The sequence below is a fragment of the Salvelinus sp. IW2-2015 genome, linkage group LG15, assembly GCF_002910315.2.
Source record: "Salvelinus sp. IW2-2015 linkage group LG15, ASM291031v2, whole genome shotgun sequence".
Lineage (NCBI taxonomy): Eukaryota > Metazoa > Chordata > Actinopteri > Salmoniformes > Salmonidae > Salvelinus > Salvelinus sp. IW2-2015.
In genome coordinates, this window is record NC_036855.1 from 38,982,388 (window position 1) to 39,009,095 (window position 26,708).

Consider the following 26,708-nt stretch of genomic DNA (forward strand, 5'->3'; position numbering starts at 1 on the left):
GTGTGTGTGTGTGTGTGTGTGTGTGTGTGTGCGCACCCAGCGTGCGTGTGTGTTTTACCTGGTAGTAGTATCTGTAGCGTGATGAGAAGTCCAGATGCCCAAAGCTTCAGACTATTCATGATCAGAGCAGATTCATCAGGTCACTTTGTACTTCAGACCCTACATCCCTCTCTCTGACATCAAATGTCACACATTTTCATGACCGAGACTACTCTTCAGGTAACCACTGGTTATCTGAAACACATTGTGGTGGAGTATGACTGCTGAAAACATCCAATGTTAACTCATACATGTAGGACTAGGCTATTGTGAGCTAAGAGATACGTCTTTGCACGATACTGTTTGTGTCTGAAGTGCTGTTGTTACTATGTACTGTGTGTGTACTCCTGCCACTACTAACACTTTMCTACATTCCTTGGTAACTGAGGTAATGTGAGCTATGTTTGTGTTTTAACTTTCAGGTTTACAGTCTTGTGATGTGCAGGAAGACTGGGATCAAATTCAGTGCTTGTCACTTTTGCACAATTGTATTGAGTTTGTTGGATTCCTAACATGAACCATACCATATTCATACATCAAATCAAATAAATAAATKAAATGTCCAATGCGCTGAATACAACAGGTGTACAGTTGAAGTCAGAAGTTTACATACACCTTAGCCAAATACATTTAAATTCAGTTTGTCACAATTCCTGACATTTAATCCTAGTAAAAAAAAAACTGTCTTWGGTCAGTTAGGATCACCACTTTATTTTAAGAATGTGAAATGCCAGAATAATAGTAYAGAATGATTTATTTCAGCTTTTGTTTCTTTCATTACATTCCCAGTGGGTCAGAAGTTTACACGCACTCAATTAGTACTTGGTAGCATTTAAATGTAAAATGTTTAACTTGGGTCAAACGTTTCGGGTAGCCTTCCACAAGCTTCCCACAATAAGTTGGATGAATTTTGTCCCATTCCTCCTGACAAGAGCTGGTGTAACTGAGTCAGGTTTGTAGGCCTTGCTCGCACATGCTTTTTCAGTTTTCCCACAAATTTTCCATAGGATTGAGGTCAAGGCTTTGTGATGGCCACTCCAATACCTTGACATTGTTGTGCCATTTTGCCACAACTTTGGAAGTATGCTTGGGGTCATTGTTCATTTGGAAGACCCATTTGCGAACAAGCTTTATCTTCCGACTGAGGTCTTGAAATGTTGCTTCAATATATCTACATAATTTTCCACCCTCATGATGCTATCTATTTTGTGAAGTGCACCAGCCCCTCCTGCAGCAAAGCACCCCCACAACATGATGCTGCCACCCCCGTGCTTCACGGTTGGGATGGTGTTCTTCGGCTTGCAAGCATCCCCCTTTTTCCTCCAAACATAACGATGGTCATTATGTTCAAACAGTTCTATTTTTTTGTTTCATCAGACCAGAGGACATTTCTCCAAAAAGTATGATCTTTGTCCCCATGTGCAGTTGCAAACCATAATCTAGCTTTTTATGGCGGTTTTGGAGAGGTGGTTTCTTCCTTMCRGAGCGGCCTTTCAGGTTATYTCGATATAGGACACATTTAACTGTGGATATAGATACTTTTGTACCTGTTTCCTCCAGCATCTTCACAAGGTCCTTTGCTGTTGTTCTGGGATTGATTTACACTTTTCGACCAAAGTATGTTCATCTCTAGGAGACAGAACGCATCTCCTTCCTGAGCAGTATGACGGCTGCGTGGTCCCATGGTGTTTATACTTGTGTACTATTGTTTGTACAGATGAACGTGGTACCTTCAGGCGTTTGAAAATTGCTCCCAAAGATGAACCAGACTTGTGGTCTACAATTTTTTCTGAGGTCTTGGCTGATTTCTTTTGATTTTCCCATGATGTCAAGCAACAAGGCACTGAGTTTGAAGGTAGGCCTTGAAATACATCCACAGGTACCCCTCCAATTGACTCAAATGATGTCAATAAGCCTATCAGACGCTTCTAAAGCCATGACATAATTTTCTGGAATTTTCCAAGGTGTTTAAAAGCACAGTCAATTTAGTGCATGTACACTTCTGACCCACTGGAATTGTGATACAGTGAATTATAAGTGAAATAATGCGTCTGTAAACAATTGTTGGAAAAATTACTTGTTTCATGCACAAAGTAGATGTCCTAACCGACTTGCCAAAACTATAGTTTGTTGACAAGACATTTCTGCAGTGGTTGAAAAACGAGTTTTAATGACTCCAACCTGTAAACTTCCGACTTCAACTGTAGATGTTACCGTAKCATACAAGCCTTTAACCAACTACTAATCACTACTGTATACAGCATATACTTSTCCTGCTACTAACAACATGTATTTTATTTTATAAAATACTAATTTACTGTATAATATAAATATATTACCAAATTAGTTTTTTTTTTATTCAGTCATTCCACTCCCCTCGGTTTTGGGTTATCTCGAAGTTCAGCCCCCTGCGCCAGAAAGGGGCGTGGCTTGTACAATGAGGTAATCGGAGTAAACAGTAAAGATGGCGACGTATGGAGCAGGAGGACAGGGGTACTCCGGCCTGAACGGGATGGTTTCCGAGACAGAACACAAAATAATGACAGACCTACCGGCCGAGTTACTCGAGTACATCTTATGCTTCCCTGTCCTCAAGCATGTCGACATTTGCAACGTTTCCTGCAGCTGCAAGCGGTTACACGACGTTTGCCATGGCAGAGGGAAGGTCTGGGGACACCAGTACAAACTCAGGTGAACTGACATTAGCTTGCTTGCATAATCCCACTAGCTAGCTAGAGACGTAGCTATCTAATGCTAGATGGCATCTACATCGCAGTTGCCCCTCTAAAATACGAAATTATTTCTAGCAGTACAGTCAGCACATATCSGTCATAGCGAGCTACTGTCGCAAGGGAGCTGTCAAACGGCCGTTGACATTCTGCTGATGCACCAAATTCGACATWACGCAAAGTAACGTTAATAGCTATCTAGCTAACGTTATGTATCCAGCCTAGCTAGGTAGCTACCATGTCCAGGGTTTATATAAGAAGCTACTAAAATATCTAGGTCACAATTAACCATTTCACAATTTCACATAATCGTGCCTCTGAGGACAGACATTAAAGTTGTGTGACCTTGAATGCTTGGAAATTGTGATTGAGGTCTTGTGCAGTTCTTGCCAAAAATCAGTTGGCTTGCTGGTAGTTTTGTTTCTCTGACTGAGTCCCCTGTATGMTTAAAGTTATGGCAAACCACTGCTGATTTTGAATCTATTGGAATAATTATTTGTAAGCCAGCCACATGTTACTACATAGTAATTAGGCCTTACAGAAATGTTTAATGTCATTCTGTACCATGCAAGTGATGGGCTAATAGTAAACTCATCAAAAAAAGAAATGTCCTCTCACTGTTAACTGCGTTTATTTTCAGCAAACTTAAGATGTGTAAATATTTGTATGYACATAACCAGATTCTACAAATGAGACAAACTGAACAAGTTCCACAGACATGTGACTAACAGAAATMGAATAATGTGTCCTTGAACAAATGGGGGGGTCAAAATCAAAAGTAACAGTCAGTATCTGGTGTGGCTGCACCAGATTTGCCAGTTCTTGCTGTGAGTGTTACCCCACTCTTCCACCAAGGCACCTGCAAGTTCCCGGACATTTCTGGAGGAAATGGCCCTAGTCCTTACCCTCCGATCCAACAGGTCCCAGACGTGCTCAATGGGTTTGAGATACTGGCCATGGCAGAACACTTTGCTGGCCATGGCAGAACACTGACATTCCTGTCTTGCAGGAAATCACGCACAGAACAAACAGTATGGCTGGTGGCATTGTCATGCTAGAGGGTCATGTCAGGATGAGCCTGCAGGAAGGGTACCACATGAGGGAGGAGGATGTCTTCCCAGTAACGCACAGCGTTGAGATTGCCTGCAATGACAACAAGCTCAGTCCGATGATGCTGTGACACACCGTCCCAGATTATGACGGACCCTCCACCTCCAAATCGATCCCTCTCCAGAGTACAGGCCTCAGTGTAACGCTCATTCCTTCGACGATAAACGCYAATCCGACCATCACCCCTGGTGAGATAAAACCGCGACTCGTCAGTGAAGAGCACTTTTTGCCAGTCCTGTCTGGTCCAGCGACGGTGGGTTTGTGCCCATAGGTGACGTTGTTGCCGGTGATGTCTGGTGAGGACTTGCCTTACAACAGGCCTACAAGCCCTCAGTCCAGCCTCTCTCAGCCTATTGTGGACAGTCTGACCACTGATGGAGGGATTGTGCGTTCCTGGTGTAACTTGGGCAGTTGTTGTTGCCATTCTGTACCTGTCCCGAAGATGTGATGTTCAGATGTACCGATCCTGTGCAGGTGTTGTTACACGTGGTCTGCTACTGCGASGACAATCCGCTGTCCGTCCTGTCTCCCTGTAGTACTGTCTTAGGGGTCTCACAGTACGGACATTGCAATTATTGCCCTGGCCACATCTGCAGTCCTCATGCCTCCTTGCAGCATGCCTAAGGCACGTTCACGCAGATGAGCAGGGACCCTGGGCATCTTTCTTTTGGTGTTTTTCAGTTAGTAGAAAGGCCTCTTTAGTGTCCTAAGTTTTCATAACTGTGACCTTAATTGCCTACCGTCTGTAAGCTGTTAGTGTCTTAACGACCGTTCCAAAGGTGCATGTTCATTAATTGTTTATGGTTCATTGAACAAGCATGGGAAACAGTGTTTAAACCCTTTACATTGAAGATCTGTGAAGTTGTTTGGATTTTTACGAATTATCTTTGAAAGACAGGGTRCTGAAAAAGGGACGTTTCTTTTTTTGCTGAGTTTATTTATGATTTTACACCCAACATACATTAGCCTACTACTTGTTCACTGAACTCAACTCCCTACTAATCTGACACATACAATGAAATTCACTGTATCTGACTGCAATCTCTTTCCCTACACTCCCCAGATGGCCAAGATTGCAGAAGCATTACCGCCAGAATGAGTGTTGCGATTGGCTGAAAGAATACAGAACGCGACACACTGTTGGTCTACAAATACGACGAACAGTTGTATCCATCTCAAAGAGATTCTTCACGGAAGTTGTAAGTAATGACATTCGCAGTAAGCTGTCATGGTTATTGTCATTCTAACTTAGCCAGGCTAGTTTGTGGAGACTGAAGTAGTGTTACTAACATTGTATGAACTTGTAAAGGAGTTGGTGACAGTTGTCTCTTGGCCATACTAATCCACRACATCATGGTGTCTGTGATTTAGCTGCTGTACGCAACTGCGCACGTGATCATGCGTTTTTGTGTGTGTGTGTGTYTGWGMMWGGRTGGCTGGCCTGGTTAGCACTAACCCAGAGATCTGTAACACAGCCTTGCGTTGGCCAGGTGCTGGGGGACAGCTTTGCTGAGATTGAGTCCCTCGGGGCCCCTGAGCACTTCTGTGAAGACGAGCTGCTCTCCATACTGAACTCAGATAGGAGGTAAGAGCCATGTCTACACTCCAGTCCAGCACAAAAATCTATCTTTGGTCATTGGTTCTGTTTTATGTGTTAATGCTCCCTGGAGCTTTGTTTTATGTGCATTGTTACAATCTTTTTTTCTCCATCTCTTCTCACCCTCTCTTGCCTTCTCCATCACTCTCTCTCCCTATTTATCTCTCTCTCATTTTCACCTTGCTTGCCCTCTCTCACCTTTTTCTTTCTCTCCTTCTCACTCTCTCCTTCTCTTTCTTGTGCCTTCTGTCTCTTTCTTTCTTGTGCCTTATCTCTTTCCATTCCTCTTCTCTCTCTCTTCCCACCCCCATAGGAAAAGCCTGACACTGAAGTACTATGCAAAGAAAATCCTTTATTTCCTTCGCCAGCAGAACATTCTAAGGAGTTTAAAGATGTTTCTCGAGCAGCCTGCAGAGCAGCAGTCAGCACTAGAGGGTGAGTCATGGATATGGTGTACTTACTGTAGTACATGTGGAGTGGGCCTATTCATACACTGCATTTATATGTATCATACTCTCATGACTTGTATTCAGTGTAGGCCTAAATTAAGTAAGGCAGACAGCTGAACATGGGCCTAGCCAWACATTTAATAAAAATAATGAGTGTTTGGAGAGAAAAAAAACAATGGCCGTTTTTCCCTCCATTGTGGTTTTTGAAGTCCTATGATTGCACCACTGTTTGCATTAAAATCCATAGAGAGAGAGTGTTAATAACAAAGCCATAAAGAAATGTAGTGTATAACCATGTGTTTTTACAGTCCTCTATTGTCTCCTCTCCTWCTGTAGGAGCTGTGCTGGTGGACCAGTATTGTAACCCCCTGGCAGATGTGTCGTTGGACGGTATATCCTCCCAACTGGAGGAGATCACTGACAAGGTCAAGAAGATGCTGCGGATGAAGAATTCCTCTCATCCAAGCCTGAGGGTCACACAAGGTTGGTCTGAGCTGGAGAGAAACACATGTTGGAATGTTCTGTTTGTCTCTCAGGAATTAATACAAAGAGCTAATACAAAGTCAGGCATTGTCAGACCTCAAAAGTAGTCTAATGTTGATGTTTTAGTGCATTTCCACGTCGACAAATTTWGATTTTGGAGTTAACTATCAAAGTTCACTTATCTAACTTAGGAGCTTGTGAGTGTATTACATTGTACCATTGGTTTTGACCTTAGTACATTCTCAGCACTGTTCTTTGCTCATACTTAACGATGTGATCCTTTGTGTTCTGTCTAGGTGACTGCTTTGCTGTGGAGGACTTTGAGCTCGAGAGACAGGTGGTGGTTGCCCTCAATGCTGTTTTGTACGAGCAGCTTCAGTACAAGGGCAACGAGTGTGATTACTACAATCCTCTCAACTCTTACATACACCAGGTAGGTGCTCTCATCGAGAGGCTATAGAGGTATTGGATGGTGATTTACATTCCAGAGCGACTTACAGTTAGTGCATTCATCTTAAGATAGCCAGGTGGGACAACCCCATATCACAGTTATAGCAAGTAAATTCTTCCTCAATGAAGTGTCTATCAGCAAAGCCAGAGCTAGTAAGGGGGGAAATAGTTAAGTACGAGTGTTAGTTTACTAAAGGCTTCTTTTTTGGGTGGGGGTGCGAGGGAGGGTTCTGTGGGAGTATTGAAGATACTCTTTGAAGAGGTAGGGTTTCAGATGTTTTCAGTCCTAGCTTCAGGGGGATGTTGGTTCCACCATTATCGTGCCAGGACAGAGAAGAGTTTGGACTGGGCTGAGCGGGAGCTGCCCTCTCGTTGGGGTGTTGAGGGCCAAGAGATCAGAGGTGGCAGAACAGAATACTTGGGTTGGGGTGTAGGATTAGAGCCTGAAGGTAGGGAGGGGAAGTTCATTTTGCTGCTCCGTAGGCAGGCACTATGGTCTAGTAGTGGATGCGAGCTTCGATTGGAAACCAGTGCAGTGTGCGCAGGAGTGGGGTGACATGGGAGAATTTAGGAAAGTTGACACCAGACGGTGCTGCAGCGTTCTGGATTAGTTGCAGGGGTTTGATGGCACAAGCGTGGAGCCCAACCAACAGCAAATTGCAGTAGTCCAGACGGGATGTGACAAGTGCCTGGATTAGGACCTGCGCCGCTTCCTGTGTGAGGTAGGGTTGTAGAATAGTGGTCACCAACCTTTTTTAAATTTGTTTACTTTTTACCCCTTTTTCTCCCCAATTTCGTGATATCCAATTGGTAGTTAGTCTTGTCCCATCGCTGCGACTTCCGTACGGACTCGGGAGAGGTGAGSGTCGAGYGCCATGCGTCCTCCCCGAAACACGACCCAGCCAAGCCGCACTGCTTCTTGACACACTGCTTGCTTAAGCCGGAAGCCAACCGCACCAATGTGTCGGAGGAAACACCGTACAACTGGCGACCGTGTCAGCGTGCATGCGCACAGGAGTCGCTAGAGCGTGATGGGACAAGGACATCCCGGCCGGCCAAACCCTCCCCTAACCCGGACGACACTGGGCCAATTCTACGTCGCCTCTTGGGTCTCCCAGTCGTGGCTGGCTGCGGCACAGCCCGGGATCGAACCCGGATCTGTAGTGACGCCCCAAGCACTGCAGTGCCTTCGACCGCTGCGCCACTCGGGAGTCCCCCGGTCATCAATCAGTCCCCRGGTCAAGATACTTTTGCAGTCAAAAAGCAAGCTGAGATCTCAGAATACGAAAAAACACGAAAAAAAGGGGCGCAAACCTTTAGGTCTTTATTGTTGGCTTTTCTACAGAAATGTTTGGTGATCGACTAGGAATGCCTTGAYGATCGACCAGTCGATCGCACAGTTGGTGACCACTGTTATGGAGCATGAACCTGCAGGAGTGAGTCACTGCMTTGATGTTTGTAGATGGACAACAGGGTGTTGTCCATGGTCACACCAAGGTTTTTTGCACTCTGGGAGGGGGACACCATGGAGTTGTCAACCATGATAGAGGTCTTGAAGCAGGCAGACCTTCCCCGTGAGGAAGAGTAGCTCTGTCTTGTTGAGTTTGAGGTGGTGGACTGACATCCAAGCTGAAATATCTGCCAGGCACACAGAGATGCATGTCGCCACCTGGGTGTCAGAAGGGGGAAAGGAGAAAAGTAATTGAGTGTCATCCGCATAGCAATGATGGGAGAGACCATGTGAGGATATGACGGAGCCGAGTAACTTGGTGTATAGGGAGAAGAGGATAGTGCCTAGAACCGAGCCCTGGGGGACACCAGTAATGAGAGTACGTGGTGCAGACACAGATCCTCTCCACGTCACCTGGTAGAAGCGGCCTGCCAGGTAGGATTCATGTGTACAGAGCCTGAGACGCCCGGCGCTGAGAAGGTGGAGAGGAGGATCTGATGGTTCAGTGTCAAAGGCAGCATATAGATTTAGGAGGATGAGAACAYAGGAAAGAGAGTCAACTTTGGAAGTGCAGAGAGCCTCCGTAACACAGAGAAAAGCAGTCACGGTTGAGTGACCCATATTAAAGCCTGACTGGTTAGGGTCAAGAACATAATTCTGAGAGAGATAGCGAGGGAGTTAGTCAGAGACAGAATGCTCAAATGTTTTGGAAAGAAAATAAAGAAGGGATACCGGTCAGAGGGGTCAAGTGTTGGTTTCTCGTGGAGGGGAGAGCCTCAGGACATTTTGAAGTCAAAGGGTCGGGGACAGTGGTCGGGAATGGGAGAAGTTCTCCAGAGATGTTCTGGAGAAGGGGATGGGGTTGAGCGGGCAGGTTGTTGGGRGGCCAGACCTCACTGGAGAACTCGTTTCATCTAGAGKGAGAGGGGAAGTCAAGGCGTAGGGTAGTTCTTTGTGAGTGGGACCAGGGGACTCAATAGGCTGAGTGAATGAGGAGCGGATGTCATCACCCTTCWTTTCAAAGTGGTTGACAAAGTAATCCGCATAGGAGGGAGAGGCTGGAGGATTAAGGAGGGAGGACAAGGTGGAAAATAGTTTCTTAGGGTTAGAGGCAGAAACTTGACAATTAGAGTGATAGAAAGTGGCTTTTGCAATGGATACAGAGGAAGAGAAGGCAGAAAGGAGTGAAAGGATGATAGGTRCTCCGGAACTTTAGTTTTCCTCCATATTTGCACCGCTGCCCTGTTCTGTAAGCTCGCAATGAGTCACTCAGCCACGGAGTAGGAGGAGAGGGCTGAGCCAGCCAGAAGGAAATGGGATAGTGCGAGTCATAGGATGCGGAAAGGGAGGATAGTAGAATCGAAGAGGCTGAATCAGGAGACAGTAAGGAGAAGGATTTAGCAGAAGGGAGTGATTATAGGATAGAAGAGGAGACTGAGAGCGAAGATGGCTACAGCGCATGTGGGTAGGGGCTGAGTGGCTAGGGTTGGAGGAGAGGGAGACAAAAGGAAACAAAGTAGTAATCAGGGACCTGGAGTGGGGTTGCTGTGAGATTAGTAGGCAAACAGCCTTTAGTAAAGATTAGGTCAAGCGTTTTGCCTGCCTTGTGAGTGGGAGGAGATTGGGAGAGGGTGAGGGGAAAGAAAGGAGGGAGGTTGAAGTCACCCAGTACGAAGACCGGTGAGACATCATCAAGAAATTAGCTTATCAAGGTGTCAAGCTCATTGAGGAACTCTCTAAGGGCATCTGGTGGGTGATAGATGACGACAAAGTTAAGCTTGAGTGAACAAGTGACAGTGACAGCATGGAATTCAAATGAGGAGATGGACAGGGTAGTGAGGGAGAAAAGAGAATCTCCACTTAGGAGAAATGAGCAGCCCTGTGCCAACACCGCGACGACTAGATTCTCTCGGACTATGAGAGAAAACATAGTCAGATGAAGCGAGAGCAGCTGGAAAAGCAGTGTTCTCTGGGATGATCCATGTCCCCGCCAGGGCAAAAAAAGTCMAGGGACTGAAGGGCAGCATAGGCTGAGATGAACTCGGTGTTCTTGACCGAGATGAACTCGGCGTTCTTGACCGAGATGAACTCGGCGTTCTTGACTGCAGATCGGCAGTTCCAAACGCTGCCGGAGTCCAGGAATTCCACTGGGTTGTGCATGCAGGGTACACTAAATTAGAAGGATTMCAGACAAGGGGCAGGGAGCGTCTGTAAAACCTACACAGAGATGAGCGAACTGGGATAGAAAAAAGTGCATAGTTGCCAAAGCTACAAAAGAGCAAAATGAGATCATCTGAAAATAACTAGGTAAGATACTCCTGGTTGATGTGTCAACAATCATCTGCAAATTATGAGCAGTCAGCAGTSCTAAGTAGGCTACTGGGAAGACAGGCAGCACTTAAAGTAGATGGCCTTAGCTAGCAAGAAGACAGTACTAGACAACAACAGATTAAGACAAKAATTATACTTATCAGTCCTAGAGATACAAGGAGTCCTCCAGCTAGAGCTATAGATGTTATCCTCGGCCTGTAAGCGTCTCAGAGTAGGAGTGCTGAACTTCCTAGATCAGCACTCCTACTTTGAGTCTTTTTGAATATGGGCCCTTTCTTATTTAAATATAGTGAAAGTCTATTGATACTGTTATCCTCACCTTTTAATGGACAAAGTGTCTCTTTGAACTCTAAGTGGCTCTTCCTTACAGTCCCATGTCTTCTATTCCCTACCTAGGTGTTGCTCCGCCGGACAGGCATTCCCATCAGCCTGTCTGTCCTGTACATGACCCTGGCCAGGAAACTGGGGGTTCAGCTGGAGCCCGTAAACTTCCCCAATCACTTCCTGCTTCGCTGGTGCCAGCATCAAAGAGGGTAAGGGCCAGAGTGTGAGAGGAAGTGAACGTAAGGCATATACTTGAATGATCAGCCTTTAGTTCAGAACTAGTTCATGATTGGGTGAAATGCAGCATTGCTCTCCCAAAACTCTCCCAAAATGTCAATATACCCAATGTAGCATCGTCTGCGTTGCATACAAAAAATTGCCTCAAAGTAACTTATTTTTTACTTGTATTGATAAAGCTACACATCTCATTCCAGGAGTGGGGACATCTATGACTTTGTGTACATTGACGCTTTCGGTAAAGGCAAGCAGCTGACGGCTAAGGAGTGTGAGTACCTCATCGGTCACCAGGTGACTGCAGACTACTACAGTGCCATCAGTACCACAGAAGTGCTGCTAAGGATGGTGGGGAATCTGCTCAACATCGGCAAGCGAGGGTAAGAGTTGTGGACTTAGGGATGTGATTTMTCTTCAACTAATCAATAACTTTTCTGACATCTTCTATCTGTACATCCAAAATCTTATTTTTCCTTATTTTCTATGTTGTCCTCAGGATCTCATCCTTGAGGTAATGTTAGAGTTGGTCAAAAATAAATTCCTACACTCAACTGTCGCTGCTCTGGTATGAAATAACATTGTGTATCACTGTGCTGTGTCATGCAGGGAAGGCAATGAAAAATCCTACCAGCTGCTGAGAGACTCTCTGGATCTCTACCTCACCATCAACCCAGACAATGTTCAATACCTTCTACTACAGGCCAGACTCTACTTCCACCTGGGCATCTGGCCTGAGAAGGTTAGCATGATTTCTCAAGATGGCACATCATGAACCCAAGTACATGTAATTGGACCATATGCCTTTACCCTGGCTTTGATCATGTTCAAAGAGGCAGCACATTTAGAGTTTATTTTATTTTATTTGGAAATCCATTTTTGTAAGAAACAATTTGTCTTCTGTCATTTGGCTATTGGTCTGCTTCTCTAACCTCCAGGACTAGCTGCCTCTACTTTCTTACTACGGTACAGAGCAGAGGACGAGCTTTCCCTAACTGATAATGACTGGTGTCTGCTTGATGTCTCACCCCTCTCCCTGCCTCCTCCAGGTCCTAGACATCCTGCAGCACATCCAGGCGTTGGACCCGTCCCAGCATGGGGCGGTAGGCTACCTGGTGCAGCACACCCTGGAGCACATCCAGCACAAGAAGCACCCGGTGGAGCCAGAGGTGAAGAGACGCAGCGCCCCCGAGCACGTAGAAGTGCAGTACAGTGTAGGCCTGATCATGAAACACAAGAGGTGCGTCTAAGTTCTGACCAGGCAGTCAGTCACTCTATCCACTTCCTTTATTATTTTGGTCTTCTTTCCATCTGTCCATACTCCACTACCCCTTTTTGATAAATGCAGACACTCTAAAAAAAAAAATGTATTTACTACATTCCCATGAGTTTAAGTTTGTCTAGTATTGCCCTGTAGTGTGACTCGGATGTTTTGTATTGATAAAGCCCATGTGTTACACTGTACACCATCTCTCTCTGACACTGAGTGGCTGCCCCCCCCTCCCCTCCCCTCCCCTCCCCTCATTACCAGGTCTGGCTATAACTGTGTGATATACGGCTGGGACCCCAAGTGCACCATGAGCCAGGAGTGGATCACCACAATGAGGGTCCACCAGCTGTCCAGCGGGGCCAACCAGCCATTCTACAACGTCTTAGTGCAGGACGGTACCTGTCGATACGCTGCCCAGGGTACGTCTCTTCTAGACACACTAACATACATTCTCAATGTGTCAGGGCAATGGTAGTTAGTTAAGAAGGCGCTCTAAGATGTAAGAAACTTGACAAATGTAGTACTTGAAATGCTTATTGAAGAGTTATACATGCTGGATGAGTAGAATACCTATCTGCTAAGGTGTAAGCCTATATGTTTTTGCATTAACACACAGAATATGCAGCTGTCTTGTACAGCAGTGGTTCCCAAACTTTTTCGGTTACTCTTCCAACAACTAAATTTTGCTCTGCGCTGAGTACCCCTGAAGTACCTCCTCATGTACATTTAACAGTAGGCCTATGGTCTTATGAGACTTCTCAAGTACCCCCTGTGGATAGACCAAGTACCCCCGGGGTCCTAGTACCCCTGTTTGGGAACTACTGTTGTACAGTAACTTGCCTCCACTCAGTTTAAGATTTGATGTCACATGATACGATACTTAGTTTTCTTTAAAGTATCTTTCTGCCTCTTTCTCCCATCTCCCAGAAAACCTGGAGCCTCATTCCGCTCCTCTGGAGATCGCCCATCCGGAGGTGGGCCGCTATTTCTCAGAGTTCCATGACAGCCACTACGTTGCCAACGAGGAGTTGCAGACACGCTACCCGGAGGACATGGCAGAGACCCTGGGCACCGTACGGGACCTCTACCACAGACTGACGCCCTCCTCAGGGCAGGCCTCAGGGCAACAGGAGAGCCCTAAAGGCCCCGGGGGCTCRTCCCAGGACCAGAAGAGCCAGGAGAACCAGGAAGCCATGCCCATGTAGCTTAGCGTCCACTACTTCTCGGCCCTTTCCAAAACAACCCCTAGCCCCTACCACCTAGGCACTTGTGTAGATCTGAAAGGATTGGATGGGTATAAACAATATGTCAGAACTACAACTAGCCTATCATAGGGCATAGTGGAGCTACTACTAGACCCTACAGCAGGGATAGATTCAGCCGCGAGCCGGTTTTTTATTTTTATTTTTTTTCTTCTAGAGTYGATGGTCGGGGAGCCGGAACATAATTACAAATAATTTGTAAACTGCAAATTGACCGCAAGAAGCCCAAACAGATATAATATTTGTCTAAAACATAATCATTTCAAACCCTTTCTTACATTTATATACGATCATATGTCTCTCTTATGTGTGGGAATACTTGTGAACTTATTTCCCAAATTAAAATCACTTGGAGCTGATTTCCTGGTGTTTTTACAGTTTTGTATGTCCAACAATGAAAATGCAAAAAAAAGATACATAAATAAATATATATTTGGTTGCTCAGAAGGTTTTAATTGGGGGGCCAAATAAAACCACCTGCGGGCCAAATTTGGCCCGTGGGCCACCAGTTGGTGAACCCTGGGCTAGGGGTTGTTTCTAGATGGGAAGCCCCCTCTCTTCCCCATCCAATTCCTTTACTTGACAACGTCCTGTCCAGAACCATCAGGGCCCCTGRTCACAAACTATCTCAGAGTAGCGAGTGCTGATCTAGGATCAGCTCATACCTGCCAGTATAATTGTATTCACTATTATCTAAAATGCTAAACTGATCCTAGATCATCACTCCTAGTCTAAAGCGATTTATGAATGAGTGCCCTGGAATGCTTCAGTACCTGGATCKTGTGCTGTACCACCGATTGCCAACCAACGCCAATAAAAGCCAAAACCCCTTTTCTCTCTCCACCTTCATCCACCTTCAAGAAGATATACCAAGCTTGTCTCCTTTACTCTCGCTCTCCATCTCAATCTACTGTCTTCACCTTCCGTCAAGTTCTTCCCAGAGCTGACCCCTAGGCCATCACCCGCTCTCTTTTACCTCCACATGAAACACTATCAAAATGAACGTTACAGTATGAAACCATGTGAAAATTAACATTACTGTTACAATATCTCTTTCCATCTTCACATTACATTATAATAATGATTCATGCACTTACGAAAGGATGACTTTCGAATTTCTAGAACATGTTATACATTTTTTTTCTGTATATTTACAAGTAAAACATTGTAGGACTTTTAAGGGCTCACAGATGTGTTGAGCTGTGTAAAAAGAAAACCACTAGAACTACAATGACTTGAAACCGTAGTGGTGAGACTGGATGAAATTAAAGGAAAAAATAAAATGTTTCAAGGTTTATTTTGGTCTTCTACTATGTTATTTACAACAAACTGTTGTATTGTCTCTTCAAGAGCATGCTAAAGAATATACATTATAGTAGCCTGTGTATTTATTTTACAAAATAACGTTCTGATGAAATGCTAATTGTGCTGCAGTTGCTATTAATGACTGTTGGTTCATGTTCTAAATGTATGTATGTTCCAAATTTCTTTAAGGACAATTAATTGAATTCATTCTGCATTCACTTATGGAGAAATGTGTATCAAACTTGTTCAGGACCTTGGTAATCCCAGAAGTAAAATCTATTGGTCAACTACACGCAGAATCTGCCCACGGGAGATTAGGACCTTGGGGATAACAGCAAAGCATCCCTCCCGACAGACCATAATAAAGAGTGCATGTGTTACTAACTTCTTTATGACAGCAGAGGGAATCGCTAGTTGGTAGGGAGCACAGTACAGTAGGAGCGCGAAAAGTCCACATAACTCGTAGATTCACCTGCGGCAAAAATCGTAGTACACTCTTGTAATAATTTCAATGCGCAAAGTGTCGCTCTTTTGGGAATAACCGCAATGGGAGCCTCGCAGTCTGCGCGCACTGAACATGAGTTCCAAGATCTGGCTGATCGAACTGGATGTAAGTAGCCTGGGCTATATTATGCTCAAACTATAAGTGTTAATCAAATCAAAGTGTATTTGTCACGTGCGCCGAATACAACAGGTACCTTACAGTGAAAAGCTTACTTACTAACCAACAGTGCAATTTTTAAGTAAAAAATAGGTATTAGGTGAACAATAGGAAAGGTAAGGAAATAAAAAACAACAGTAAAAAGACAGTGAATAACAATAGCGAGGCTATATAAAGGCACTGGTTAGTCGGGCTAATTGAGGTAGTATGTACATGTAGGTATGGTTAAAGTGACTTAAAGTGACTGCATATATGATAAACAGAGAGTAGCAGTAGCGTAAAAAATGGGGTGGCGGGACACAATGCAGATAGTCCGGGTAGCCAATGTGCGGGGGCACCGGTTAGTCGGGATAATTGAGGTGGTATGTACATGTAGGTATGGTTAAAGTGACTGCATATATGATAAACAAAGAGTAGCAGCAGCATAACAGAGGGGTTGGTGGGGGGACACAATGCAAATAGTTCAGGTAGCGGTTTGATTACCTGTTCAGGAGTCTTATGGCTTGGAGGTAAAAGCTTTTGAGAAGCTTTTGGTCCTAGACTTGGCGCTCCGGTACCGCTTGCCATGCAGTAGTAGAGAGAACAGTCTATGACTGGGGTGGGTGGGGTCCTCTGAAACCGCCTGGTGTAGAGGTCCTGGATGGCAGGCAGCTTAGCCCCGGTGATGTACTGGGCCGTACGCACTACCCTTTGTAGTGSCTTGCGGTCGGAGTCCGAGCAGTTGCCATACCAGGCAGTGATGCAACCAGTCAGGATGCTCTCGATGTTGCAGCTGTAGTCAATGAATAACATTCTCACATAGGTGTTCCTTTTGTCCAGGGGGGAAAGGTCAGTGTGGAGTGCAATAGTGATTGCATCATCTGTGGATCTGTTTGGGCGTTATCCAAATTGGAGTGAGTCTAGGGTRTCTGGGATAATGGTGTTGATGTGAGCCATTACCAGCCTTTCAAAGCACTTCATGGCTACGGARGTGAGTGCTACAGGTCTGTAGTCATTTAGGCAGGTTACCTTAGTGTTCTTGGGAACAGGGATTATGGTGGGCTGCTTGAAACATGTTGTTATTACAGACTCAATCAGGGACATGTTGAAAATGTCAGTGAAGACAACTGCCAGTTGGTCAGCACATGCCCGGAGCACACGTCCTGGTAATTCYTCTGGCCCTGCGGCCTTATGAATGTTGAGCTGTTTAAAGGTCTTACTCACATCGGCTACGTAGAGCGTGATCACACAGTTGTCCGGAACAGCTGATGCTCTCATGCATGCCTCAGTGTTGCTTGCCTCGGAGCGAGCATAGAAGTGATTMAGCTCGTCTGGTAGGCTCGTGTCACTGGGCAGSTCCCGGCTGGGCAGCTCCCGGCAGCGTCGGAGCCGGTGTAGTATGATTCAATCTTAGCCCTGTATTGGCGCTTTGCCTGTTTGATGGTTAGTCGGAGGGCATAGCAAGATGTRTTATAAGCTTCCGGGTTAGAGTCCCGCACCTTGAAAGCGGCAGRTCTAGCTTTTAGCTCAGTGCGAATGTTGCCTGTAATCCATGGCCTCTGGTTGGGGTGTGTTTGTACAGTCACTTTGGGGACGACGTCCTCGARGCACTTATTGATTACACTGTTTCTATTGGATTATTATCAAATGCACCCAAAAAAWCTKATTTGATCTTGTGTCAYGAAAATAAATAGCCTATCCTTAGATGAAGGGACAAATAGCATAAATGCCTCAATCTCATAGTTCAAACAGGAAATATGAATTCCTTTGTAGTGAGTCTTCCGAAGAGCATACAATAAGACACTGTATTCCAGCTGTTTTCACATGAATAGACAATAGTTGGATTGTCCTTCTGGTCATTCCATTAAAAATCTAGGCTACTCCTTCCAAAAAGCTTAAAGGACAGATGGACAACTGTTTTTTTAACAAGTTGAATAGAATGTCATGCTACTTGCCAATATGGTGCCATGTATGGTGAATAACCCATTGGAGTAGAATRTGTGATGATTTAGAGTGCAGTATTACTGTAAATGATGTAACTCAAATCCATTGACAGTCAAATATCACACTATTTTTGGAAGTGACAAGGGTAAAAAAAAWATATGTTTTTTAAAAGTGMGTTAWTTACTCTTTTGTGATAGGATGATGTTCTACAAATTTGGTCTGTTGCAGCAACATTTGTTGTGCTTGGAACACTGATCTGTTCATTCTCATCAGCTGGCTTCTGTTATAAATGGGAGAACTGTGCTTCCTCCTCCCTCAGTGTAGAAGGGTGAGAGAGGTCAATCAAGACATAAAACAATACTCTGATTTCCAATGTTCAACATAAAATGTTTAGATTGTAATAAGTGTAATAACTTAATACAGCATGTTGGTTATTCAGTGTGAGATAACTCCTAAAGGAAGATAATGGTGAAGAAACGTGTCGCGCATTATGCAGCTGAATGGTATGCAAGTATTTGAACTGAAGTTTATAACCATGTCTTCCCTGAGTGCTGTTTCCTTGGCGTTTGTGGGGAAGCTTGTGTTTTTCAGTGATCCTGAAAGCTATACAGGTGTGGTTTCGGACCCAGGAAGGTTCAACCATGCTGGGCAGGTTCCAGGTGAGAGGCCAGACAAAACACGGCACCTGGCCCTCCAGGTTGGGGGTTGGGCGTGGGGCTAACAACCCCACCCAGTAAAAACCACCATGTTACAGAAACTGCAACAACTTCCAAAATTCAGGAAACTCTTGCCAATCTGTAGGCACTTTGACGGCTTTAGATGAAAGCCATACCCTGGAAATCAGGAGATCGTTGAGGAGTTTGCTAGGGCCCATAACTACAGTCAGTCTTGGAGTATGGAACTTCTGCACCACGTTTGAAACTTCAAAAACAGCTCAAGTTATCAGAGAGATAGACAAGTACAATGTGGACATCCTGTGTGTAAGGGAAAGCAGATGGACTGGTTAAGGGCGCAAGGTGACAAGTGATGGCTCAACAATTCTCTTCTCAGGAAAGGACGACGCCCACTCCAGTGGTTTAGCTCTCATTGTGAGCAAAACAACTGCCAAATCTCTCTTGGAATGGGAACCCATCAGTGACCAGCTTATCAGAGCATAATTCAACTGCAAGGTCACCATCCTGCAGTGCTATGCCCCCACCAACGAGACAGAGGAAGAGGACAAGGATGACTGGTATGAGCAGCTACTGCAAGCAGTATCCAATGTCCCACAATACAATGTGTTCCTGATAACTGGAGATATGAATGCGAAGGTTGGAGCCGGTAACATCGACTATGAGCAGGCCATGGGGCAACACGGCTGTGGGACCGTCAATAACAACGGTGAAAGGCTTGCCGACTTCTTCCTCAATAACAGCTGTGTGATTGGTGGCACACTCTTCCCTCACAAAGACATCCATAAATGAACATGAAGATCCCCAGATGGTCACACTGTCAACCAAATCGACCACATCAATGTCAACGAGACTTGCCAAAGGTCCCTATAGGATGTCAAGGTCCACCACCAGATGTKAACAGCAAGCTGTGAGCCACAAATGCTGTAAAACAAGGGTGGAAAATATTCAACATCAACAAGCAACACCTTGCCTGAGATAAAGAAAGTCTTTACTATCGAGCTAAGACATTGCTTCAGTTCATTAGCCAAAGCAGAAGATGAAGACCAGAGGGGTATACTACAGATGTAGGATCTTAAATTTGATCCAGTTTGCRACAGCAGGAAAGTAATCCTGCACCAAAAGGAAATGTGAATTATTATGTGGATTATAATTAATGGATATTTTTGTAGGGGTTGATACATTTTCTTTCATACATTCGTAAGGGAAAATCAAGTTTGTAATTTACAATTAGACATTTCTAACTTCAGAAGCCTTTTTAAACCTCAAATACAATAACAATTTAAYAATGTCCTGCATTGCAGGAAAGTCAACCTGCAATAGGGTGATCAAATTAAAATCCTACATCTGTACAAAGCAGGATCAACTAGTTAGCCTGCTAACTTGATAAACAACCAAAAATAACTATTGAATTTCTGAGGGGTATACTACAAAGCAGGATCAATAAGTTAGCCAGGTATATATTCTGAAATAACTTAATTTTTTTTTTGAAAGATAAGTTTGAAATYGGTATGGTCTATTTGACTCAACAACCAAAAARGCATACCTACGTTTAGCTTTCTACAGTTGGCCAGAGTAAAATTGTTGAATGCAAAATCACCTAGGCTGATTGAGCGAGCACAGTAGCAACGGTCATCAAAATTGTTAAAATGTTTTACAAACAATTTTAATAAATGCAACAGTTGACCAATCGAACAATGGATGAAGATACTCCAAACTATGTTTTTAATCCATCAGATATTGACTGTATTATAGCACATAAAACATTTTACTGGCACGGACAAATAATGAATCAGGGTTGAAGGATTTTGGTGGGAATTCAGGTATTCAATTTATTGTCAAATGTCACTTTTTCTTTCTTAGAATAAACTCATATAAACATTTTCAAATGGTAATCAGGTATTTTGTAATTATTGTGTGTTAAAATAAATACAATTATACGTGCATCATTTGCATAAATACACTGGGTGTACAGTATTTGCATATACAGTGCATTCAGAAAGTAGTCAGACCCCTTCCCCTTTTCCACATTTTGTTATGTTACAGCCTTATTCTAAAATTGATTAAATAAAAACATTTCCTCAGCAATATACACACAATACCTCATAATGACAAATAAAAATTTGGTTTTTAGAATTTTTTTGCAAATGTATTTATTATTTCCATAAGTATTCAGACCCGAAAATCGAAATGCTCGGGAAACAGGGTGCATCCTGTTTCCATTTATCATTCTTGAGTTTTTTCTACAACTTGATTGGGGTCCACTTGTGGTAAATTAAATTGATTGGTCATGATTTGGAAAGGAACACACCTGTCTATATACGGTCCCACAGTTGACAGTGCATGTAAGAGCAAAAACCAAGCCATGAGGTCGAAGGAATTGTCCGTAGAGCTCTGAGACATGATTGTGTCGAGGCACAGATRTGGGGAAGGGTACCAAAAATGTCTGCAGTATTGAAGGTCCCCAAGGTCCCCATCATTRTTAAATGGAAGAAYTTTGGAACCACCAAGACTCTTCCTAGAGCTGGCCGCTCGGCCATACTGAGCAATCAGGGGAGAAGGGCCTTGGTCAGAGAGGTGACCAAGAACATGATGTTCACTCTGACAGAGTTCCAGAGTTCCTCTGTGGAGATGGGAGAACCTTCCTGAAGGACAACCATCTCTGCAGCACTCCACCAATCAGGCCTTTATGGCAGAGTGCCCAGACGGAAGCCACTCTTCAGTAAAAGGCAAATGACKGCCCTCTTGGAGTTTGCCAAAAGGCACCTAAAGGACTCTCAGACCATGAGAAACAAGATTCTCTGGTCTGATGAAACAAGATTGAACTCTTTGGCCTGAATGCCAAGCGTCACGTCTGCAGAGAAGAATGGGAGAATGGGAGAAACTCCCCAAATACAGGTGTGCCAAGCTTGTAGTGTCATACCCAAGAAGACTCGAGGCTSTAATCACTGCCAAAGGTTCTTCAACAAAGTATTGAGTAAAGGGTCTGAATACTTATGTAAATGTGATATTTCAGATTTTTACAAGTTAGCTAAAATTTCTAAAACCCTTTTTTTGCTTTGTCATTTATGGGGTATTGTGTGTAGATGATTAGGGGGAAACAATAGAATCCATTTTAGAATAAGGCTGTAACGTAACAAAATGTGGAAAATGAAAGGGGTCTGAATACTTTCCGATTGCAATGTATTCATACATTAACATAAATGGGTAGAACTGGGCTGAAACCACCAAAAKCTTGCTCTGTCTAGGCCTATCTGCACTAACCTGCACTGTCTAGACTGRCTCATTAATGACTGTTGTTGTCACATTCTTTACATTGTTTGTGAGGTCAGACATAATATCACTATAATCAGTGTTCATTTTTGGAAGTTGCTTTCATTTCAGAGCATCTAATTTGTAAACATTTCAACTCTATTTTAAATTATGACTTTTTTCAATTCAACAAAACCCATAAAAATAAAGTMATCTTTCTTGTGATGTTAGTGTAGAGACGATACGTTAAAGGTAGACTCAGCAGTGTGACATAGATGCAGAAAGTAAATAGCATAGTGGGTCAATTTCTACAATAACTGACCCTGTTTCACTGTGCTACCTACTCATGTAATGTCTCATAAATACCTATAGGTCTCGGCCTTGTCTGATAAATACTGATACTACTATAGCAACATGTCCTTGGCTTAAGTCATTCCACACACAAGCCCATGCCCGAGAGGCTTGACGATTTAGCAATTCAAGGATTTCTATTATCTGCTTGAAAACATGACTAACAAATCTGTTATCCTTCCTGTGATTACATTGTTGCAACAATTGCACTGATACCTCTGTTCACAAAAAATGGCTTAAGAGTTGAGCCATGAGCTTGCAGTGCAAAGTCAAGGTTGGCTGAATACAGATGCAACTCAAAGGGTTGAGAGGGAAAACAGAAGAGTCTGAAATGCAATACGCAATATTGCTGTATTGCTGCATACACACCACCCACGTAAGTCTATAAACCTGCCTGTGCAAGAGTTTAGTGTGTGGCATTGTTCTGTGTGGTTGCTGAAGCATTCACCTTCAGTAGTTGTTGCTACTGCAAACAATTTTGTTAAGGGCATTTCCGTGTCCCATAAGCACTAACATGTGAAGTTCATAGGAGCACATCAYATTTGGTGTCAAATTAAAGCTAAGAGTCTACATATTTTTTTTATRATTAAGGAATATATAAATTCTTTAACTATTTTCCATCCTAAAAATGTAGAATAAGGCACTGATTTCTGGTCAAATAGATGGAAAAGGGGTCTTGGCAAACAGAAAAAGTCTTAATTCYGAGTAGATATTTTGGAAAATGTGGTGACATAAAAAACTGAGGGAGATTTTACCTTAAGTATGTTATCAAATCTGCACTGTCATTTGAGTAAATGTGTTTTTGTAAAAATGTCAGTAGAAATTGATAAAAGTAGTCCTTGTGCATATGGTTATATGGTTTAACTTTTCAATCAATAGTTTTTGTTTGGCATACTTTTAAAGTGAAAAATAGTCTCACCGTCATTCTGTTACCATGAAATGATTCTTATGTGCTTTCAACAAGCACTGTGAGGGCAAAGCACGTTCCACCTTTGAGGAGAAGTCAAAATAAGCACTATTGTATGCAAAGTTTGCACGCAAAGTAAAATATCACAATCTGTGGTTCTTTAACTGTATCTTGCAACCATAACAGGGGAAATATTACCCCCTGTGATCCTGTATTTCAGACATTAGCTCACAAAGAAGTCAATAATTCAAAGTTCCCTTTGAAAGCAAATATAATCTCACTAGAGTATGTTTGTTTTTCTATTATTGTGTTTTTTATCATTATGCTGATTGTGTTGTAGGCCTATTGTTGTCACAATTCTGCCCATTTCTTAAGAGGTTTATCTGTTCTGTACCCTTTTGCACCTGAATCCAAAGTTCATAATTGCTACAGGTCATTTACATGTTTTACACTTCAAAACCAATACATACCAGAATGAAAGGCTAAAAAGAAAATATTTGGTGAAGATATCCAGCTAGTCTTGAAGGGTGGGGTATCTAGAAATGGAATACCCTCAAGTTATTATGCCTTTAATAAGTCTTAAGTTGCTAATCCTCCAAACTACAAACTACTGTGAATTGTTTCCATTCAGTTTCCCTGGAGCAGATTGGCAACCTCAACAAGAGATTCAGACAGCTGAGCAAGAATGAGGAGACACTAAGGTAGTGTCACCAACACCATATATTTACAGTGCATCATCGGCTGTCACCCATCTCATCTATTCGTAAACTGTAAAACCATTCTGGAAATATTTTATGTATTTTGGAATTTACCTTAAAATATGTTACGTAAAATATAGTAGCAGTTCACTTACAAATAGTACAAGGTCGAACAAAATAAAAGCACATCCTCTAAAGTAAGAGGGAAAAAGGTTTTGTTGTATTTCGAATGGCTTGTAATTCCACCCCAAAGAATACGTTACCATATTGTATTTTTGGAGTGCCAAAATCCTTTTGACCACTAGTGGGTGCATGGTATTGTTGTTTCTGGCTACATTTGTGCTGTACCAATTTAATTGATATGTAGTAGTAGTACCCCATCAATTAAATGTCTATAGGGGACAGATTGGAGTGGAAGCAAGTCTTAAACATTTAATGGTTGAGTATTTGCCTTAATGGTTGAGTATTTGCCTTTGCCATGTAGTCACTGTATGGAAGCCTTTGTTAATGCCTCTAGAAGTGTAAGTGCAACATTTGGTATTTTATAACACTTACACTTCTGGAGGCCTTAACACAGGCTTCAAAATTGGCAGTCATTGATATACTGTCATATGTAAACACATTACCTAGCAGCCAACCTGCTTGCAAAGACCACTTATCCTGGACATTTTCTTGATACCGTTCGTTACGATAAGAAGCTTATACTGGAGAAATTTGAAATTAAACAAGTATTTCTAATATGGTTTTGMTGTTTCTGGCACATTAACATATGAGGTGTGCCTTGTAAGAGGCTACATGTGTCCTACCTGTTAGTGAAAGGGCTGTACCAATGTAATTGATACTTGTTGACAGTAACCTCAATTTAATACTTGTTAACAGTAACCTTGGCCTTTAGCAAAAGGCAGTAAACATCTCACATGATAATATACACTGCTCAAAAAAATAAAGGGAACACTAAAATAACACATCCTAGATCTGAATGAATGAAATATTCTTATTAAATACTTTTTTCTTTACATAGTTGAATGTGCTGACAACAAAATCACACAAAAATGATCAATGGAAATCAAATTTATCAACCCATGGAGGTCTGGATTTGGAGTCCAACTTTGATGTAATCCAACTTTGATGTAATGTCCTTAAAACAAGTCAAAATGAGGCTCAGTAGTGTGTGTGGCCTCCACGTGCCTGTAGACCTCCCTACAACGCCTGGGCATGCTCCTGATGAAGTGGCGGATGGTCTCCTGAGGGATCTCCTCCCAGACCTGGACTAAAGCATCCGCCAACTCCTGGACAGTCTGTGGTGCAACGTGGCGTTGGTGGATGGAGCGAGACAAGAGAGAGATGGGTGCAGTCTTTTGGATGGGACGTTAAACGGGTGTCCTGACTCTGGGTCATAAAGATCCTGTGGCTACTTATTGTAAGAGTAGGGGTGTTAACCCCGGTGTCCTGGCTCAAATTCACAAATCTGGCCCTCAAACCATTCACGGTCACCTAATAATCCCCAGTTTACAATTGGCTCATTCATCCCCCTCCTTTCCCCTGTAACTTTTCCACAGGTTGTTGCTGTAAATGAGAATGTGTCTCAGTCAACTTACCTGGTAAAATAACAGATAATAAAAACAGGTGAAAAATATGTCACTTGATAAATCTGCTTCAAACAGTGTAGATGAAGGGGAGGAGACAGTTAATAAGGATTTTTAACTTGAGACGGATTGTGGACACTAGAGGTCAACCGATTTCAAGTTATCGAAATCGGTATTTTTGGACACCGATTTGGCCAATTTCTTTTTTCTTTACACCTTTATTTAACTACGCAAGTCAGTTAAGAAACACATTCTTATTTTCAATGACGGCCTAGGAACGGTGGGTTAACTGCCTTGTTTAGGGGCAGAATGACAGATTTTTACCTTGTCAGCTGGGGAGTCAATCTTGCAACCTTACGGTTAATTAGTCAACGCTCTAACCACCTGCTTTACATTGCACTCCACGAGGAGCCGTCTGTTACGCAGATGCAGTAAGAAGCCACAGTAAGTTGCTAGCTAGCATTAACTTATCTTATAAAAAACAATCAATCATAAATCACTAGTTTAACTACACATGGTTGATGATATTACTAGTTATTTCTAGCGTGTCCTGCGTTGCATATAATCGATCTGGTGCGCATTCGCAAACAGGACTGTCGTTGCTCCAACGTGTACCTAACCATAAACATCAATGCCTTTCTTAAAATCAATACACAGAAGTATATATATTTTTAAACCTCATATTTAGCTAAAGAAATCCAGGTTAGCAGGCATAATTAATCAGGTGAAATTATGTCACTTCTCTTGCGTTCATTGCGCGCAGAGTCAGGGTATATGCAACAGTTTGGGCTGCCTGGCTCGTTGCGAACTAATTTGCCAGAATTTTATGTAATTATGACATAACATTGAAGGTTGTGCAATGTAACAGGAATATTTAGACTTATGGAGTCACCCGTTAGATAAAATACGGAACGGTTCCGTATTCACTGAAATAATACATGTTTTGTTTTCGAGATGATAGTTCCGGATTCGACCATATTAATGACCGAAGCTTGTATTTCGCTGTGTTATTATGTTATAAATAAGTCTTATGATTTGATAGAGCAGTCTGACTGAGCGGTGGTAGGCAGCAGCAGGCTCATAAGCATTCATTCAACACAGCACTTTCCTGCATTTTGCCAGCAGCTCTTCCCTATGCTTCAAGCATTGCGCTGTTTATGACTTCAAGCCTATCAACTCCCGAGATTAGGCTGGTGTAACCGATGTGAAATGGCTAGCTAGTTAGCGGGGTGCGCGCTTATAGCGTTTCAAACGTCACTCGCTCTGAGACTTGGAGTAGTTGTTCCCCTTGCTCTGCATGGGTAAGCGCTGCTTCGAGGGTGCTGTTGTCGATGTGTTCCTGGTTCGAGCCCAGGTAGGAGCGAGGAGAGGGACGGAAGCTATACTGTTACACTGGCAATACTAAAGTGCCTATAAGAACATCCAATAGTCAAAGGTATATGAAATACAAATCGTATAGAGAAATAGTCCTATATTCCTATAATAACTACAACCTAAAACTTCTTACCTGGGAATATTGAAGACTCATGTTAAAAGGAACCCACAGCTTTCATATGTTCTCATGTTCTGAGCAAGGAACTTAAACGTTAGCTTTCTTACATGGCACATATGGCACTTTTACTTTCTTTC

General features: G+C 43.1%; 2 protein-coding genes across 5 annotated transcripts in view; both read left to right on the forward strand.

Moving 5' to 3' along the window:
* Nucleotides 1-2,480: 2,480 nt before the first annotated feature.
* Nucleotides 2,481-15,020, forward strand: LOC111974711 (F-box only protein 21). 3 transcript variants are annotated; one of them, XM_024002657.2, is made up of 13 exons: nucleotides 2,481-2,730; nucleotides 4,942-5,077; nucleotides 5,354-5,463; nucleotides 5,789-5,910; nucleotides 6,261-6,407; nucleotides 6,704-6,840; nucleotides 11,035-11,171; nucleotides 11,397-11,576; nucleotides 11,693-11,707; nucleotides 11,803-11,935; nucleotides 12,243-12,433; nucleotides 12,725-12,882; nucleotides 13,391-15,020. In XM_024002657.2, the coding sequence occupies exons 1-13, from the start codon at nucleotides 2,504-2,506 to the stop codon at nucleotides 13,666-13,668; spliced, it is 1,971 nt and encodes a 656-aa protein (XP_023858425.1). In that variant the 5' UTR covers nucleotides 2,481-2,503; the 3' UTR covers nucleotides 13,669-15,020. The 3 variants fall into 3 exon arrangements, with proteins under 3 accessions (XP_023858425.1, XP_023858427.1, XP_023858426.1); XM_024002659.2 differs by having other exon boundaries at nucleotides 5,369-5,463; XM_024002658.2 differs by lacking the exon at nucleotides 11,693-11,707.
* Nucleotides 15,021-15,384: 364 nt separating this feature from the next.
* Nucleotides 15,385-26,708, forward strand: part of LOC111973755 (calcineurin B homologous protein 3-like) — a 29,192-nt gene continuing 17,868 nt past the window's right edge. Inside the window, exons 1-2 of one of the 2 annotated variants that reach the window (XM_024001143.3) lie at nucleotides 15,385-15,640; nucleotides 23,427-23,496. In XM_024001143.3, coding sequence (XP_023856911.1) covers nucleotides 15,577-15,640; nucleotides 23,427-23,496 — 134 coding nt within the window. In that variant the 5' untranslated portion in view covers nucleotides 15,385-15,576. Of the gene's footprint in view, nucleotides 15,641-16,599; nucleotides 16,675-23,426; nucleotides 23,497-26,708 lie in introns of those variants that run through there. The other variant, XM_024001144.3, reaches the window with a different exon arrangement.